General features: G+C 37.0%; 1 protein-coding gene across 1 annotated transcript; it reads left to right on the forward strand.

Annotated features, from left to right (window-relative positions):
- Positions 1-17,298: 17,298 nt before the first annotated feature.
- LOC141680016 (uncharacterized) lies at positions 17,299-17,922 on the forward strand. Its single transcript, XM_074486352.1, has 2 exons — positions 17,299-17,511; positions 17,608-17,922. Exons 1-2 carry the CDS (start codon positions 17,299-17,301, stop codon positions 17,920-17,922), a joined length of 528 nt encoding a protein of 175 aa, XP_074342453.1.
- The last annotated feature ends 2,513 nt before the right edge of the window (positions 17,923-20,435 follow it).

A 20,435-nucleotide genomic window follows, 5' to 3' on the forward strand; every position in this document is an offset into this window, starting at 1 on the left:
AGAAGAGCACTTAGAGCACCTTAAGCAAGTGTTAAAGGTTCTCGAAGAGAATAAGCTATACATTAACTTGAAGAAGTGTACATTCTGCACCTGTAAATTATTGTTTATGGGTTTCATTATGGGAGAAGATGGTATTCAAGCTGATGAAGATAAATTTAAAGCAATTCGAGACTGGCCTGTTCCTAAATATGTTACCGAGGTACGAATTTTTCATGGGTTAGCAACTTTCCATAGGATATTTGTAAGAGATTTCAGTACTATTACTGCATTATCACTGAATGTTTGAAGAAAGGAAATTTTTGTTGGGGACTTGAACAAGAGAAAAGTTTTAACATGATAAAAGAAAAATTATGCACAAAACATGTTCTTGCGTTACCTGATTTGATAATATTTTTCAAGTGGAAACTGATGCTAGTGGAGTTGGAATACGGGTTGTACTATCTCAAGATAAGAGACTAGTTGTGTTTTTCAGCAAAAAACTACCTGAAGCGCGTCAAAAGTGGAGTACTTATAATCAAGAATTTAAGCGGTGTTCCGAGCTCTAAGACAGTGGGAGCACTACTTGATTCAGAGGGAATTTATTTTGTTTATAGACCATCAAGCTCCGAAGTTTCTTAATAGCCAGAAAGTTATCAACAACATGCATGCTTAATGGGTAAGTTTTCTACAAAAAATTCCTTTTGTCATTCAACATAAGTCTGGTACTCTTAACAAGGTGGGGGATGCTTTGATTCGAAGAGTTTCTTTGCTGGTTACCTTAGAACATGAGATTTTGGGCTTTGAACTATTGAAGGAGTTGTATTCGGGTGAAGCTGAGTTTAAGTATTTATAAGTTAAGTATAGTACAATTCACCCATCTGCAGATTTCCATGTTCAAGATGGCTACTTGTTTAAAGGTAACCAGTTATGCATCCCTTTTTCATTGTTGAGAGATAAACTTATTCGTGATCTTCATGGTGGTGGACTTAGTGGACACCTGGGCCGATATAAAACCATTGCTAGTTTAGAGGAGTGGTACTATTGGCCTCACTTGAGAAAAGGCGTGGGTGCAATTGTGAGAAGCTGTTATGCTTGTCAAGTTTCTAAAGAACAGTCTCAAAATACTGGTTTTATATGCCTTTACCTGTTCCTGATAATATATGGGTAGATTTGTCCATGGATTTTGTGCATGGGCTCCCTCGTACTCAACGGGGTGTTGATTCTATATTCGTGGTTGTTGATAGATTTTCCAAGATGACACACTTTATTGTATGTAAGAAGACTACAAATGCATCAAACATAGCCAAACTGTTTTTTAGGGAGGTTGTGCGCTTACACGGAGTGCCAAAGTATACTACTTCAGATAGGGATACAAAATTTCTTAGTCACTTTTGGATAACTTTGTGGAGGATGTTTGGAATAACTTTAAATAAGAGTTTTACTGCTCATCCTCAAACTAATGGGAAAACTGAGGTAACTAATCGAACCTTGGAAAATATGATTCGAAGTGTTTATGGTAAGAAGCCAAAGCAGTGGGATTTAGCTTTGCCTCATGTAGAATTTTCTTACAATAGCGGTGTTCATTCTGCAACAGGAAAGTCACCTTTCACTATAGTATATACTTCAGTTCCTAAGCATATAGTTAGTTTAGTCAGGTTACCAAAGGCGCCGGGAGTTAGCATAGCAGCAGAGAATATGGCTCAATAAATTAATTATATGAAAGAAAGTGTCAAGGCAAGGCTTGAAGCTACAGGAAAGAAGAACAAAATTACCGTAAACAAGTGAAAAGAGTCAAAATTTTTAAAGAGGGAGATGAGGTGATGGTATTCTTGCATAAAGAGAGGTTTTTAATTAGAGCATACAATAAGCTACAACCTCGAAAGTATGGCCCGTTTAAAGTGACACGAGGGATCAATGACAATACTTATATTGTGGCTATTCCAGATTCAATGAACATCTCTAATACGTTTAATGTGGCTTATATATGAGTACCATGGGGATTCTGTTTAATATTCGGATGAGAACTTGGGTCGAGTTCTTCAGAGGTGGAGGAGACTGATGTAAGACAGCTTGCTGCGAATATTGAGGATGCTATGGATCAAAAAAAGGGCAAAAGGAAAGTGACTGTATGATCACACTACTGGGGAGGGATGATGTTAGGACGAAAACACGTACTAATAATACACGCAAGTATACGTGTTCGCAAGTAATATAGAATTCTTTCTAGTTCATTCCCACAAATACTCTTTTGGTTAACTTAAGATTTATATGCTTATGCAACAATGATACGGTTATTATTCAATGCTAAGATGAATAACAAATTAGTTTTATTTATAACTAAGGTATTAACTAACATGCAAATAACTAAAAGAATAAAGGTTGATTTACTATATGAGACAAACATGGGATTCTAACTTCATTAAATACTTCATTCAAAGTAGTTGTTCTTAACCTTAGTATGCAATGGTGATGACAACTAATCAGATAACACGAAACTGATAAATGCCAACTTTCGTTGCACGAATACCATACTACCAGACATCCATAGAAGCTGAATAGACACCAAGTATGTTGAGACCCTGTATGTCTATAGAATTTGACAACACAAAGGTTTAATGCACGAGTTATTTATCCTGATTACATAGGGCAAGTAAGATGGTTAAAATTACCTACGAATCATGCATAACAAATACATGAACTTATGCTAGCATGAGAAGTTCGAAACCTCTAAACTCACTTTCGCTTCATTAGAGATTAACACGCTATCTTATATGTTCGTGACACACATAAAATGAATTAGCACAACCACTACTAGGATATCATACAATCATCACATACTAAGATATCGAAATAAGATCAACTATTAAAATCCATAAATAAATCTGTTAGAACCCCACGATAACGATTAGTTCATAACCGAACTCATCATAACCGTGGGTTTCGATGAAAGCATGGTATAATAAACTAGGTCTTTATAAAAAAATGAATAATAAACAAAGTACGTAATCAAGAGTATAGGTTCAACAAAAGAGAAACAAGCATACAAGATTACTACTTAAAACAAAGAATCACAAGAATAAACTAGATCTTCTTCGCCTTCATTGAATTGTGCTATGGGTCTTCTCGTCGTCTTCTCCTTAAGCTCTGTTAAGAAAAATGTCTTCAAGTTGTCTTTAAATAGCAGCCCAATTAATCCAGAAGCCCAGAAAATAGTCTTCTAATTGAAACAGAATTCTGAAATCCCAACACGACGCGTCCGCGCACTTCATCAGTGTGGGCGCGCTATCCTTCTGCATCTTTGGCGCGGGCGCGCGCTATTATACCCGGACGCGTTGACCTTTTGGAAAAACTGATATTGCTTTCCTATATTAGATGGTTCTTGATGGCTTTCCACGAGAAATCCTCACGACATCTTTCTAACACCATTTGAGCATCAAAGCAATGCTAAATCACCTCGATCCCATATATATGCCTCAAATGCAAAACACTACAAAAACACATCAAAAACACAAACAGCTTGAGTACAAAACATCAATTCAAAGCTTTACGAAGCGTTATAAGTGGATATAAATGCCACTTAACATACCCCCAAACTTGAATTGATGTTTGTCCTCAAGCATAACAGACTCAAAGAACAAGAAATAAAAATGCATGAATGCCAACTACATGAATGCAATGATCCCAATAGAATAACTTAACCAACCAACAAGCAACATCTCAACAAATGCAGTTACTCGCACAAGTTCAATCAAATCCCACAAATCAACTCACAAACTAGAAACGTGCGTGAGTGTAATTGCTTAATAGATATAATAACGCAACTAGATCAATAATCACGACTCACTAATCATCAAGGCAATCACAAGTTATACATAGAATAAACGTTAAACTCAAAATGACTTACAACACTTTAATTTTATTTATCGAAGTTATACATGGATCCATTCTTTTATTGCTAACACATAACAACACATATATGCTTATTTGATTGTGCAATGAGTGAGGTCCACAAAAGACTTATACAATAATACCCATGTAGCGAGCGTTAGGTTAATGGATCCCAGACTATAAAAGCCTTCGGTCACTAGGCACAAAGTCCCCTAAGAACTTAATAACTCGAGTATTAAAGAGCCCACTCGTGATCAATTATACATAACACGTTTTTTTTCCTTTTTTTCCTTTGTTTTTTTTTCTATTTTCTCTTTTTTTCCAATTTCTGAGTGAGTGTGTTTCGCTCCATCTCGCTCAACCCTAGACTACTCATATAAAATGAGCTGGCTACTATCCATTTGACACCTAGCCACAACTAGCATTGAAATCCAATGTTTTTCTCCAATTTTTTTAAAATATCAATTTTATTTTACCATTAAGAGAATATCATACATTCTAATGATAAACATGTGATTAAACCTCAACAAACAAGCAAACCATGATCATGATTTAGCATACAAGCAACCTATAAGTCTTAGTGAAAAAATCTTGCTTCTAGCATGCAAATCTACCTAATAAGACTTAACATTCCTAAATACGACATTACCACGCTTGCATCAATATCACAAATCAATCGGCAAATTAAACTAAGGGATCATGCTATAATGTAAATGTATGAAACTATATGCAACATACTAACCAATAAAAACACCATATGACAAATTATGCAACTATATGAACTAAAATATCATGAATATGCAAACTATATAGAGTGACACAAATATATTCCTTAAACTATCACCCCCAAACTTAAAATTTTCATTGTCCTCAGTGAAGGTAATTGGAAAAGAATCAGGCATACCTACTCAGAATCAGGATCATCACCCTCAACTGGTGGAGTGTCAAGAGTGTCAGAAGGCGGGTACACAGAGTCCTCACCAAAAACTGGCCACTGGATATCAACTCATGTGGCTCTGAATGCTATCCCCAACGCCTGGTTGAGATCATGTGCAAACCTACTATGGATGTCATGCATCGCATGCATCCTCCTCGCCAAGGGCCTACACTGCGCTGAACCCAAACCAGCACTGTCATCTGCTTCCTCCTGCTGCTGCGACGGACCAGCCTCACCCAACTGAGCTCTCCAAGCTGCTCTACGTGCCTGCGAAGAACTACCAGCATATGTCTGATCGGCTGGCCTTCCGCCTGGAAACTGGTCATAAGAATAACCAAGCCCCTTCGGATCAGGCTTCCCATCGTACTACTCCTGCATACTCAAAAGCGTAGAACTGTCAATAGGAGCACTAGGAAGCTGAACCTGCTCATGCGCGGGCCAATGAACTCCAACCGCCACACACAGTCTCGTCACAATCGATGCCTAGGGTATAGAACCTGTAGTGCTCCCACAAAGAAACATCAAAATACCCTGAAAAATCACCATCCCGAGATCCACATAATCTCCTTGAAGAATACCCCACAGCAATTGTGCACGCTCCAAAGTAACATCATGCACGTGAGAAGATGGCATGATGTTGGCATAAATAAAATAATTCTATGCACGTGCAAACCTGTTCATGCATGAGGCAGGAAAAGTGGCATACTCGTTTGTGGCCCTCTTGAACTTTCAGTGAGTCTCAGGCACACATAATATAGCAATAATTAAATCCAAGCTAAAATCATCCCCCGTCTTCGCATTCCAATCCTCCTGCTCTGGCCTCCTCTCGGGATACTCAATCACCCTCCGAATAGCCTCAGCACTGTATTCCATCATCAATATCCTAACCATAGAGTACTCGTTCTTCTCCGCCTTCGCCTAAAACTCGCAAACCACACTCATGGGCACAGCAGCGGGTGCCTCACAAAAAGCAACCCAACCCATCTCCATGATCATTTCAAGCAAATTACCATCTTTCCCCGATGGCAGAAAACCTCACTCCTTGGCTATGGGCTTCGATAGAAGCCTCGTATACTCCTCCTCAGCCTCCGGAGTTGCAAACCTAGGCCTCACACCCCAAATACTAGAAGAATCGGTGGTTATGCTGCTAACTTGAGTTCTTTGTCTTTTGGGTGCCATTGAACTTGAATAAGTTTGAGAGAAAAGATTTGTGTGTTTGAGAATTGAGAAGTGATGGAGAAGATTGTGTATAAGTGTGTGTATATATAGGATTTTGGGAATTAGTTTCAAAAGATAAGTGAGAATTGATTATGGGAATAATGGGAGTAATGGGGTGATTGAAATTGATTTGGAGAGGGAAATATGGAAGGTAGGAGAGTAAAATTCGGCTGGGAATTGATTTTATGTTTAAATTTTTCGATTTTCTGACCCTTTTTTTCAGGTCCAGGGAGCTAGCACGACCACCCGCCAGGCAGCGCGGGTGCGCCGTGCCACTGGAAAACCAGCACGGCCGCCCCGCTTCTCAGCACGGGCGCACCGTGTTATTGTAGTTGGCACTGAAATTTTTCTTTTTCTGATTTTTTTATAGTTTTCTCCTTGTTTTCTTCTTCCTCTAGCAACTAATGTACAACAAACTGGGGTTGCCTCCCAAGAAGCGCTTGCTTTAAGTCATTAGATTGACGTAGAATTTCCGAGATCAAGTTGCCAACAAAACGGCACTAACCACTTCACGGTTAGTTGTATCCCCACAGTAATGCTTCAATCACTGTCCATTTATCTTGAATGCTTGGCCCAAATCATTCTTAAAAATCTCCACCGCTCCGTGTGAAAACACAGTTTTGACAACAAACGACCTTGACCATCTCGACTTCAATTTTCCAGTAAAAAGACGGAGACGAGAGTTGAACTAAAGAACTTGTCGCCCCGGCACAAATGATTTGAACACTAGACCCCCTATCGTGCTACCTATTGACTTTCTCCTTGTATATTTTGTTATTCTCTTACGCTTGAAGTTGAAACTCGTCGAGTTCATTCAATTGAAGCGTCCTCTTCTTACCAGCTGCATCCATATCAAGGTTCAATTTCTTCAAAGCCCAATACGCTTTGTGCTCTAACTCTACAAGAAAATGACATCCTTTCGCATAAACCAATTGAAATGGTGACAATCCTAGCAGAGTCTTGTATGCTATTCAATACGGCCAAACATCTCTATCAAGCTTCAAAGACCAATCTTTCCTTGATGGACACACAACTTTCTCTAATATGCGCTTGATCTCTCTGTTATATACCTCAGCTTGACCATTAGTCTGAGGATGGTAGGTTGTAATAATGTGATGATTCACATTATACTTCGCATCATAGCAGTGAACTTGCGATTGCAGAAATGCGATTCCTCGTCACTGATAATGAATCTTGGAGTCCCAAATCTTGTAAATATCTACTTGTGAAGAAAATTTAGCACTACCTTCGCATCATTCATCGTCAAAGCCTTGACTTCCAACCATTTCGAGACATAATCAACCGCCAACAAGATGTGCTGATTATTGCAGGTTGACACAAATGGCCCCATGAAGTCAATTCCCCAAACATCGAAGACCTCAACCTTGAGAAGCGCATTAAGAGGCATCTCATCCCTCTTGGACATATTACCAATACGCTGGCATCGATCACATTTCAACACGAACTGATGAGCATCCTTAAACAAAGTCGGCCAAAAGAATCCTGCTTGAAGGATATGAGATGCTGTCATTTCTCCACCATAGTGGCCTCCATAAACAGTCGAATGGAAATCTCGCAAGATCCCCCCCGTTTCGTTGTAAGGAATACATCTCCTGATAATTTGGTCAGCTACCACTTCACTTCATGCAAAAACTTCTTCCTTTGAGCATAAGTCAAGTCTAGAGGCATAACGTTGCTCACAAGGTAGTTCATAATATCGGCGAACCACGGTTCTTCTGCTTGTACTCCAAACTGAAACGCCCGAAAAAAAATTCAGGAATAATATTATTTATATATTCTATTTCATTAGATAAGGGATCGTTATTTTTCAGCTGCTTGGTATTACTATTGGGATCGACTAATAAATAATGTTGCTTTCGATTCTATTAATCGAGAATATATTTCTTTTAGCTTTATTATTTGCTATTCAAGAAAACTCGACTAACTGTTTAACCCGTATAGTTATTCATATATTTGACTCGTGTTATTTAGTAAATCGAATTAGTTGCTCATTGTTCTTATTTTAGCTTTTGAAAAGTAAAGTGCGTATAAATATATTTTTATTTAATATTTCCTCAGGTAGTAAATGATTTTTTTAAATAATGATAGAGTACTCTACTACTTCTTTCAAGGAAAGAATAAAAGAGGAACTATTTGGTATATTTATATAAGCAACTTTTGCCCTTACTTTAATTTATCTTAATTTTATTTTATTTACTTTATTTTATTTTAATTATTCAAATTATATAAAAAAAATTAAAATTCTAGTTTTCGAAAATTATGGAGTAATTATTTCATAAAAATATTTCTTAAATATTTTGGGACTCTAGAAAAAATTTCTTAGAAAAGAGAGTATTTGATACTTCTATAATTTATAAAATTCCTATTTTATTAAATGAGTAAATAAGAATTAGTAACTAAATTATAAATACCAATTAAAATAAGAATTCTAGAATTAAGTGGGAAGTTCTAGAATTAATTGACTTTAGTATTTCTTAATTATAATTAGGGGTAATTAATTTGTTTGAGAAGATTAGTGTTTGGGCTTGGGAGATTGGACCAACAATTGGAACCCAACCCAAAACCCATGAATATATGTATGTATTTATATTTGTTTAATTAGAAAATAAAATAGAAGTAGAATTTTATTGTTGATGTTTGATTGAATTGAATAAGTTGTAGTTGAGGTTTGATGGTTGATTGAATTATATTTGGGGTGTGTTTGTGATTGGTGGAGGAAGGGGGTGGAACCACCACCGAGATGGAGGTGGTGGTGATCGGCAAAAGCCGAGAGGGAGAAAGGAGACAAGAGAGAGATAAGAGAGAAAGAGAGAAGAGAAAAAGGTGAGAAAAAGGATAGAAAGGAGAAAGAGAGAGGGAGAGAAAGAGAAGCTGAGAGAGAGGGAGAGAAAGAGAGGTCGAGGGAGAGAGGGAGAGAAAGAGAGGCCAAGAGAGAGGGAGAGAAAGAGGGGCCGAGAGAGAGAGGGAGAGAAAGAAAGAAAAAGGGAGAGGCCGAGAGGGAGAGGAGAAGAGAGAGAGTTGTCGAAGTTGACCGAAAAATGGGTTCGAATTAGAAATTGAAAAATCTGACTTGGGGAAGTGATAGATCGGGCAATGGCTAATAGAAATCAGTAAGCGGCATTATTTTTGGAGGGGGCGGATTTTTGGCCGGACCACCGCCGGCCGGTGGCCGTCGCCGGCAACCACCATGGTTGCTGGTGACGAGGGAGGAGTGAGGAAGAAGGAGAAAAGGGGGGCAAGGGTAAAACAGTCTTTTTATTAAATAATTGTTTGAGATAAAAATAAATAGATAAAAAATAGAAATAGAGTAAAATAAAAGGTGTGATTAAATGATTTATTATATAATCAAAATAGGTTGTGTGATTATTATGGAACAATTAGTGGAGGATTAAAAAAATTTAATTAACCCCCTTGGATTTAATAGTGAATTCTATTCTATTTTAAGAAATAAAATTAGTTTTACAATTTTAGTAAATTGGAGTAAATAAAGGATTAACCATAATTCCATTTAGGAATAAAATGGAGTAAAAAGAGATTACATGATAGTGATTAATAAAAACTTCCTTTGCGATTTATTAAAAGCGGGATCGACGCGTTAATGTCGATACTTGAGAGAGCCACTACGTAATAAACAATTAGTAGTAAGTAACGACTCATGAGAACTCATAAATGAGATAAATCTCGTTGTTATCACTTATTTGATGTGTGAGTAATTATCGGTACCGAAGAAGAATTGGCAACGGGGAGATAAGAATATTCCTACCCTCTATCGCTAATTTAAATAGTATATATGGAACTCAAGTTTTACATTAATTAGTGATTATTATTTAATAAATTAGGATATTTTCTTCACCAAAAAGCAATAGATAAATATATTTTGAAGTGAGTACACCATTAAAATCATTTGAGTATTTTTGAATCCTAGATAATTCTTCGAGATAAATAATGTGAGTTATGAATTACGAGAAAAGATATTTTTTTAAAAAAAATATTTATACTAAAGTGATTTTGATGTGATTTATTATTCTAGAATATACTTGGAGTGGAATTGTTTAACCCGGAAAGGTGAATTTTCACAGCTACTATTGGAGACAAGGCAAGTTTTCTCTGCTCTATTCCTATGTATGACTTATATGTCTTATTCATTAATATTGAATATTGTGGATTTATACATTGAAGACCTCCTTTACAATTACTTCCTTTTGCCAATAATTCAAAATCTTAATTTCATTGATGAACTCCTTACCTAGATTCCCGATTTTTCTATCGTTCAGAACAGTTAACTCTTCCATATCAGACAAACCCAAAAAATTTTATAATCATCCAAATCATTTTTGAATCTGCATCGATTGTCAGTCAGATTGATTAATTAAATTTTTTTAGATCTGAAATATCTTTTTATCAATTCATTGAACCCTTCCCAAAAGTTCGCGATTTACAAATCAATTATTATTCTTTTCTTTATTCGCATACTACTTCTTTGGAATTATTCACTTGATGAAGACATACGAGAACTTCGTTTGACATGGTTATTCTTATTATTTGAGATAACCCTTTTCTAAACAGACATCGATATATCATTCATATCGATGTGACAATGACATTACAATAGTGAGAACTGAATATTATCAAAACCAGATTTAGTGATGAAATTATGAATAGTGTGATGTGAAGATTGAATCGGGATGTGTACACTGTACTGGTCAACATGGAATTTAATAACCACGGTCTCTATAATGTGACAAGTCCGATGTGTGGACATATTATTCGGCTCGAGTGTAGCCGAGGGTTAAGACGTTAACCCCTCTTTATGCTAGTATGTGTGTTGGGCGTTCTCACGACGAGCCATGATCGGTGAGCGTAAGATTGGCAGGAGGACGGTACACTATGATAGTTGATCGTATCATCGATGTACTGGGGATGGAAAATGATCAGTTAATCTTGAATCTGATGGCACTGTGCCGGATAAGAGCTTCTTTAATAATATCGTGATGTGGCGTTATCTTTTCTTGCTTTAAATTATTGTTGCTCTTGGCACCTATTATTTCCATCAACTTTATTTGTTAAGTCGCTCATTTTTACTTATTGAGCACTTGGTTGCTCACTCTTGCTATACTTGTATTCATCCAAAACAGTGAAGAATGAAGAGGACAGAGCATTTGATTATTCAAGGCAGGGGAAAGGGAAGGAACATGTTCGCGATGACAACCTCTAAAGAACTGCTTTATATATATATTATCTCTAATATGTAATAATGTTTAGCCATGAACTAGGTTTGTATTAGGTTCCCGTGACTCATGTAATAATCAGATTGTGAAGGAGACTCGATCTTGGAACTGTGGAATGGTGTTCACTATAAATGTCATATTTTGGTTATGATGTAATAATAATACAGGTGTGCGAACTACAATATGGATCATCCCACAGATGTCACTATGGATCATCCCACAGATGTCATTCAGACGTTCACCAGCTTGTCAGACTTGACTCTGATACCTTCAACGGTCATTCCAGCTACAGAGGAGATACCTGTTGTTTTGACCCCTCGTGAGGAGGATCATTTAGCTGCTGACTTAGAGACTCACTTACATCCATAGTTACCAGAGATCACCCCACTTAGTGCTGGTACACCAGTTATGCCTACTGCTGACCTGTATCATTTCGAGACTATGGTTACTGCTGATTTGGAGCATGTATCTACACAGACTTTGGCACCTATTGGATTTCTTGCTTCCGAGCCCCTAAATATGGACATAGATCCACCTTCTCAAGTATTGGCACCTTTTCCTTCTGTGATGCCAGTATGTGATGCTGCACCCCCTGCTCCTACCATTCCTGTTACCCCTACCACTGTAGGCCTAGGGGGATTGACTGAGGGTTTTCCGACACTGATTGATGGTTTGGGAGGATATCCGGTGGCTACTGTTCCAGCTTTTATGTATGAGGAGATTTGACAGATGTACGATGAGGTATATGCTAGATATCGAGAGGTGTTTGCTACCCGGGATGCTTTGATGAGATTGATTGCTGAGAGACCATTCATGCCCGTACCTGAGGCAGATTCTGTTAGAAGGATTTTTGCTCGAGAGGTTATGGATCAGACTGCTACCACTGTTATTTCTAGCTTACAGACAGAGTTTACTGAGATGCCATGTACTAGTTCAGGAGTTGTAGATAGGACTACCATTACCAGGATGATTAATCAGACCAGAGAGGAGTTCTTACAGAGTGTGGAAGAGCTGTTCGGTCCACATTGATATGACCCCGTATATATGACTTTTGGCTTTTTGAGGAGTGGCATATATTATCACTTGCACATTCCTACTTTTTTTGTTGACCCAGTACATATTTTGATGTTGTTGACTCGAGTACAGTAGAATTGATGACTTGGAGATGATGATGATGATGGGACTACACCTTCTTTTTTCTATGCTGCAGTTTCGGGTTCTGGTTACATATGTATAGACTTTTGACTTTTAGATCCTTGTATAGTAGGGACTTAGTATACTTTCACGATCATTGTACTGTTGGTATTTAGACATATGGGTCAAACTGGATATTATATATTATTGTATCAAACTCATGATGATTATGGGATATATCTTTCGCGATGCTATATTTGTTTACTTTTTCACAGAATATTCTGCCTGCTATATTCTGATTTGAATATGCCTTAATGAACTTGTCAAATTAACAAAGGACAAAAAATATTTTTCTAAACACCACTACATCAAATGTTTTCTCTGAACAACCTTATGTCAAACATTTCCTGTAGTTCACTAAAGGTTTTATATAAACATCTTCGAGAATAAGTTTTGAACCGAACTAAACCAATTCTTTTAAATTCTTTTAGGACAACCCAGAATTTATACATAAAATTTTCTATATAATTTCAACTCAACTACACAACTTTCAAAATGTTCTAATTTCGGTCAAATAAATGTTTTTCTGATGACAATTTTGCAAGTAAAGTGATTTACACCTGCGTTTTTCCAAACAACGCTCAATTTTCTTTTGAAAAAAAAGAAGAAGAAAAGGCCCTTAAGAAATAAGTATCATTAATACATTTTCTCGAAAGAATCTGACAAGTTCAGTAAGATTCATCAAAATTTAATTAGTTCCTATATTTTAGTGATACTGGAGTGTCGTAACTGTTTTAGACCCTGCTGGTCTAATTTGATTAAGCTTGATATTTTCTTCTTATTAGTGAAAAGATGCCGCCTAGGAAAAAAAGGGAAAGACCCCCAAGGAACTCAAGACTAACCTCTGAGGTGGAAGAGAGTGGAAACACTCAGCCTCAACCAGCTGATGAACAAGGTCAAAATCTAGATGAAGGACAGAATCAAAATCAGATGCCACCCCCAGTTAATAATGATCCTACTGCTCTTCTACTTGCATTTCTACAACAACAGACCCAGAATCCACCTGAACCTAGAAGACCCTGAACAGAGCAAACTCAGTCTACTGTAACTTTTAAATCCTTCAAATACCTGAACCCACCTAAATTCAAGGGAACAACTGATCCCATCAAAGCTAGGATTTGGCTCCGGGAAATTGAGAAAACCTTTGAGATTATGGGAGAGGAAGAAGACAAGAAAACCATCTTTGTTGTGTTTATGTTAAAGGGTTAAGCTAATTACTCGTGGGAAGCTAAGCGAGCCATCGAAGAGAACCTGGTATTCCGTGGGAAAGATTTACTGCTTTATTTCTTGAGAAATATTTCCCCAAACACTTGGAACAATAAATAGAATTAAAGTTTTTGGAGCTGAAATAAAGAAGCATGATTGTCGCAGAATATGAGAGTAAGTTTTCGGAACTCTCCAGGTCCGTACCCTACCATATTGACACCGAAGAAAAGAGAACTAGGCATTTTCAACTAGGTTGATGACCATGGATTCAGAATCGAGTTGCAGTACTTGAGATCTCTAACTATGCGACCTTGGTACACAAGGCTTCAATTGTAGAGAGAGGGAACGATCTATATCCCAAGGACAAGGGAAGTTTAAAAAGAAAGTTTTCGAACAATGCTGGAAATTTTGGAAGAAAGTTTGATGGAAATAAGAACAAGAAACCATTTTTAAAAAGGAAGGATCGAAGGATGGATAGACCAAGGCTGGGACAACAAGATAATCGAGGAAACGAGGCCAAGTTTAGGACTCCTCAAACTGCAAATCTACTTCAAGGAAGACCACCACTGCCAGACTGTAAAACCTGTGGACCAAAGTATAGTGGACAATGCCGTCAGGAGAACGTTACTTGCTATGTATGCAGAAAGAAAGGATATTATGCCAGTAATTGCAAGGAAAAAGCCATAACTTGCCACAAATGCAGAAGGAAAGGACACTACACACGCGAATGTCGTCAAACCAGGAAGGAAAGTGAAGTACCCAAACTTACGGCACCTCCGACTCAAGACAACCGCAATTCAAGCAATGCCAAGAACACCAACATCAAATCTACTGCACACACTTTCAACATGACCTTAAAAGATGCTATCGCTGATAATGATGTCATTGCAGGTACGATCCTAGTAAATTCTGCAAATGTTTGTGTGTAATTGACTCTGGTGCTACTAGATCCTTCATATCTGAGAATTTTGTGAATAAGTTGGGATTAGAATTAACATCGCTAGAGGAAGATATGATGGTATAAATTTCAAATCAAGAAGTTATATTTATTAACTGAGTATGCCCTAATTATACGATAGAGATTCAAGGAAAACCTTTTGTTGTGGATCTTATTCATTTTAAATTGGGAGAATTTGATGTAATACTGGGAATGAATTGGTTGATGCGATACGATGCTCAGATAAATTTTAGGTTAAAGAGAGTTAGCTTAAAAAGTCTTGATAATAAGAAAGTAATTATTTATGGTCGGAAACAAACCCGTAAGTTTTTCACTATGTTGTAAGCCAGAAGAATGTTATGCCAAGACTGTCAAGCATATCTCGCTCATGTTATAGATACAGAAAAGTCCACTCCTAGGATGGAAGAAATCCCTGTCGTAAAGGAATTTTAGGATGTATTTCCCGAAGACCTACCCGGGTTACCACCCGATAGAGAAATCGAATTCACAATTGATCTCGCTCCAGAACGACACCTGTTTCTAAAATTCCATATCGAATGGCCCCCGTAGAGATGAAGGAGTTGGCTACGTAACTACATGAATTGCCAGATAAAGGAGTGATTCCACCCAGTGTATCACCGTGGGGAGCACCAGTTTTATTTTTGAAGAAGAAAGATGGATCTATGAGATTATGCATCGATTATCGAGAATTAAATAAGCTTACCATCAAGAATACGTACCCTCTACCCATGATTGATGATCTGTCCGACCAACTGAAAGGAGCTATATATTTTTCAAAGATTGATTTAAGATCTGGCTACCACCAGTTAAAGATCAAACCCGAGGATGTGCAAAAGACAACATTTAGAACAAGGTATGGACACTATGAATTCTTAGTGATGCCATTTGGATTAACGAATGCCCTTGCTGCTTTTATGGATTTAATGAACCGAGTATTCAAGAAATATCTGGAAAAGTTTGTAATAGTTTTCATCGATGATATCCTGATTTATTCTAAGTCTCGCGAGGAACATACAGAACACCTCAGATTAGTACTGGAAACTCTGAGGAAGGAAAATTTGTATGCAAAATTTTCAAAAATGTGAATTTTGGCTAGACCAAGTGCAATTATTAGGACATATCATCAACGGTGAAGGGATTTCAGTAGATCATGCAAAGGTTGATGCTATAGCAAATTGGGAACGACCAAAGACGCCGACCAAGGTTAGAAGCTTTCGGGGATTAGCCGGTTACTATTGGAGATTTGTACAAGATTTCTTGAAAATGGCTACGCCTTTGACCCGACTCACATGGAAGAGTGAAAAATTTGAATGGACCTCGAAATGCGAGGAGAGCTTCCAATAGTTAAAGAAAAGATTGAATTATGCCCCAATACTAACCTTACCAGACCATTCGGGAAATTCCATAATCTATAGTGACGCATCTCTCAAGGGACTAGGTTGTGTATTAATGCAAAACGGAAAAGTCATTACCTACGCCTCGAGACAATTGAAGGATTATGAGACTAGGTATCCCACGCATGATTTGGAGCTAGCAGTGATAGTTTTTATGCTTAAAATATGGAGACACTACTTGTATGGAGAAAGATGTGAAATCTATACGGATCATAAAAGCTTGAAATACATATTTACCCAGAAAGAATTAAATATGAGACAAAGGAGATGGCTAGAACTGATCAAGGATTATGATTGTACCATCAATTACCACCCTGGAAAGGCAATATGGTCACAGACGCTTTAAGCAGAAAAGAAAGATTGAAGATACTCGTGAGATCCAAGGAACTGATACGAGAAATTGAGAAAATGGAAATGGAGATAAAGATTCCAGTCCAAGCGAATGAAAGGAATTATGAGATATGAGTAAAACCATAAATAATAGAAAAGATTCGACGTTGTCAGGAAGTGATTATGGAAACTAATAAGGCCAACCTGACAAGAGAAGAGATTCTAAGTGTAACAAATAATCAAGGAGTTCGAAGAGTTGCATCAAGCATTTGGATTGCCAATGTGTCAGAATTAAAGGAAGAGATTATGAACGACGCCCATAATTCAAGATACTCTATCCACCCTGGAAGCACAAAGATGTACCAAGACATAAAGAAAAATTTCTGGTGGCCCAACATGAAAAGATAAATTGCTAAATGGGTAGGTAAGTGCTTAACATGTCAGAAAATAAAGGCTGAACATCAGAGGACCAGTGGTCTGTTATAACATTAAGAGATTCCTGAATGGAAATGGGAACATATCACCATGGACTTTATAGTCGGTTTGCCAAGAACTAAGACCAATCATGACACCATTTGGGTTATAATTGACCGACTCACCAAATCTGCACATTTTCTTCCAATAAATGAAAGATACACTATAGAAAAATTAGTCAACTTATATTTGAAGGAAGTCGTAGTTAGACATGGAGTACTAGTATCAATTGTGTCAGATAGAGACGCGAGGTTCACATTGAGGTTCTGGAAAAGTTTTCAGGAATGTTTAGGCATGAAATTGAAAATGAGTACGGCATATCATCCCCAAATAGATGGACATAGTGAAAGGATTATAAAGACAATAGAAGATATGTTAAGAGCTTGTGTCTTAGAATTCAAAGGAAATTGGGATGATCATTTGGTATTGGTAGAGTTTGCTTACAACAACAGTTACCATTCAAGCATAGGAATGGCTCCATTTGAGGCACTCTATGGTAGGAAATGCAGATCTTCAATATGTGGGGAAGAAATGGGAAAAAGAAAGATTTATGGACCTGAATTAATTCAACAGACAACTCAAACTATCGAAATTATAAAGAAAAGGTTAATAGCTGCCCAGGATAGACAAAGAAAATATGCTGATTTAGGACGAAGACACAAAGAGTTTGAGGTTGGAGATAAAGTATTACTCAAAGTATCTCCTTGAAAGGGAGTCATGAGATTCAGAAAGAAAGGGAAACTATTTCCTAGATATATTGGTCCATTTGAGATTTTGAAGAAAGTTGGCACTGTATCTTACCAGTTAGCATTACCACCAGACCTTCAGAACATCCATGATATGTTTCACATAACTTTTTTAAAAGCTTACCATCCTGATAATCGTCACGTACTCGCCTACGAGCCAATTGAAGTACAATCGGATTTGACGTACGAGGAACAACTTGTTCGAATTGTGGATGGAAAGGTCCAGAGGCTGAGAAACAAGGAAATTAGCCTGGTTAAGGTAATATGGAGAAACCAATCGATAGAGGAAATTACTTGGGGGTCTGAAGAGGATATGCGAAAGAATTTCCCCTCATTATTCTCTGTTTGAGCTGATTCCGAGGAAAGAATCCTTTAGGGGGGGGGGAGAATGGTACGCCCGAAAAAAATATCAGGAATAATATTGTTAATATATTCTATTTCGTTAGATAAGGGATCATTATTTTTCGGATGCTTGGTATTACTATTTAGACGGACTAATAAATAATGTTGCTTTCAATTCTATTTATCGAGAATCTATTTCTTTTAGCTTTATTATTTACTATTCAAGAAAACTCGACTAACTGTTTAACCCGTATAGTTAATCATATATTTGACTTGTGCTATTTAGTAAATCGAATTAGTCGCTCATTGTTCTAATTTTAGCTTTTCAAAAGTAAAGTGCATATAAATATATTTGTATTTAATATTTTCTCAGGTAGTAAATGATTTCTCTAAATAATGATAGAGTACTCTACTACTTCTTTCAAGGAAAGAATAAAAAAAGAATTATTTTTTTAAAAAAATATTTATACTAAAGTGATTTTGATGTGATTTAGGAATTACGAGAAAAGATATTTTTTTAAAAAAATAATTATATTAAAGTGATTTTGATGTGATTTATTATTCTGGAAAACACTTGAAGTGGAATTGTTTAACCCGGAATGGTAAATTTTCACTGCTACTATTGGAGACAAGGCAAGTTTTCTCTGCTCTATTCCTATGTATGACTTATATGTCTTATTCATTAATATTGAATATTGTGAATTTAAACGTTGAAGACCTCCTTTACGATTATTTCCTTTCACCGGTAATTCCAAATCTTAATTCCATTGATGAATTCCTTACCTAGATTCTCGACTGTTTCTATCATTCAGAACAGTTAACTTTTCCATATCAGACAAACCCAAAAAATTTTATAATCATCCAAATCATTTTTGAATCTGCATCGATTGTCAGTTAGATTGATTAATTAAATTTCTTTAGATCTGAATTATCTTTTTATCAATTCATTGGACCCTTCTCAAAAATTCGCGATTTGCAAATCAATTATTATTCGTTTTCTTTATTCGCATACTACTTCTTTGGAATTATTCATTTGATGAAGACATACGAGAACTTCGTTTGACATGGTTATTATTATTATTCAAGATAACCCTTTTCTAAACAGATGTCGATATATCATTCATATCGATGTGACAATGACATTACAATCGTGAGAACTAGTTGTTATCATAACCAGATTTAGTGATGAAATTCTGAATAGTATGATGTGAAGATTGAATTGGCATGTGTACATCTGTACTGGTCAACGTGGAATTTAATAACCACGGTATCTACAATGTGACAAGTCCGATGTGTGGACATGTTATTCGGCTCGAGTGTAGCCGAGGGTTAAGACATCAACCCCTCTTTATGCTAGCAAGTGTGTTGGGCGTTCTCACGACGAGCCGTGATCGGGTGAGCGTAAGATTCACAAGAGGATGGTACACTATGATAGTTAATCGCATCATCGATGTACCGGGGATGGAAAATGACCAGTTAATCTTGAATCTGATGGCACTGTTCCAGATAAGAGCTTCTTTGATAATATCGTGATTTGGCATTATCTTTTCTTTCTTTAAATTATTCTTGCTCTTGGCACCTATTATTTCCATCAAATTTATTTGTTAAGTCACTCATTTTTACTTGTTGAGAACTCGATTGCTCACTCTTGCTATACTTGTATTCATCGAAAACCGTGAAGAATGAAGAGGACAAAGCATTTGATTATTCAAGGTAGAGGAGAAGGAAGGAACATGTTCACGATGACATCCTCTAAAGGACTGCTATATATATATTATCTCTATTATGTAATAATGTTTAGCCATGAACTAGGCTTGTAGTAGGTTCCCGTGACTTATAATCAGATTGTGAAGGAGACTCGATCTTGGAACTGTGGAATGGTGTTCACTATAAATGTCATATTTTGGTTATGATGTAATAATAATACAGGTGTGCGAAGCTTGATATCGTGGCGAAATTAACTGCTGAAGTTGAAGTTGTTGCCTTGATGCATATTACGGTTGTTGAAAACTAGGAGGGTTATACTGCTTTTCTGTGTATGGTTGATAAGGCTGTTGTACCGCATTCTGATTGTTGCTCCAGCCGAAGTTAGGATGATTGCGGTTGTTAGGATGATAAGTAGCTGGAGCTTGCTGCTGTGACCTATGAAAGTTGCTCACAAACTGAGCTGATTCACTAGAAATATCACAATGCTCAGTCTCATGTGTCCCCGCACAAAGTTCACAAACACTTATGATACGATTAACTCCATAATTAGCCAAAGAATCCACTTTCATTGTTAAAGCTTGAAGTTGAGTAGCTATAGCAATAGCTGTATCCACTTCCAGAACTCCTGCTACCTTGCATTGCGACATTCTCTGCGTTGGCATCTGGTATTCATTGACTTCTATTAGCTCACTCAACTCATAAGCTTCATTGTAGCTTTTGGCCCATAAGACTCCACCTGACGCTGCATTGAGCATAGGTCTAGACTGTGCACCTAAACCATTATAGAAACAATTTATGATCATCCAATCAGGA

This window comes from Apium graveolens, chromosome 8 (assembly GCF_009905375.1).
Source record: "Apium graveolens cultivar Ventura chromosome 8, ASM990537v1, whole genome shotgun sequence".
NCBI classification, from domain to species: domain Eukaryota; kingdom Viridiplantae; phylum Streptophyta; class Magnoliopsida; order Apiales; family Apiaceae; genus Apium; species Apium graveolens.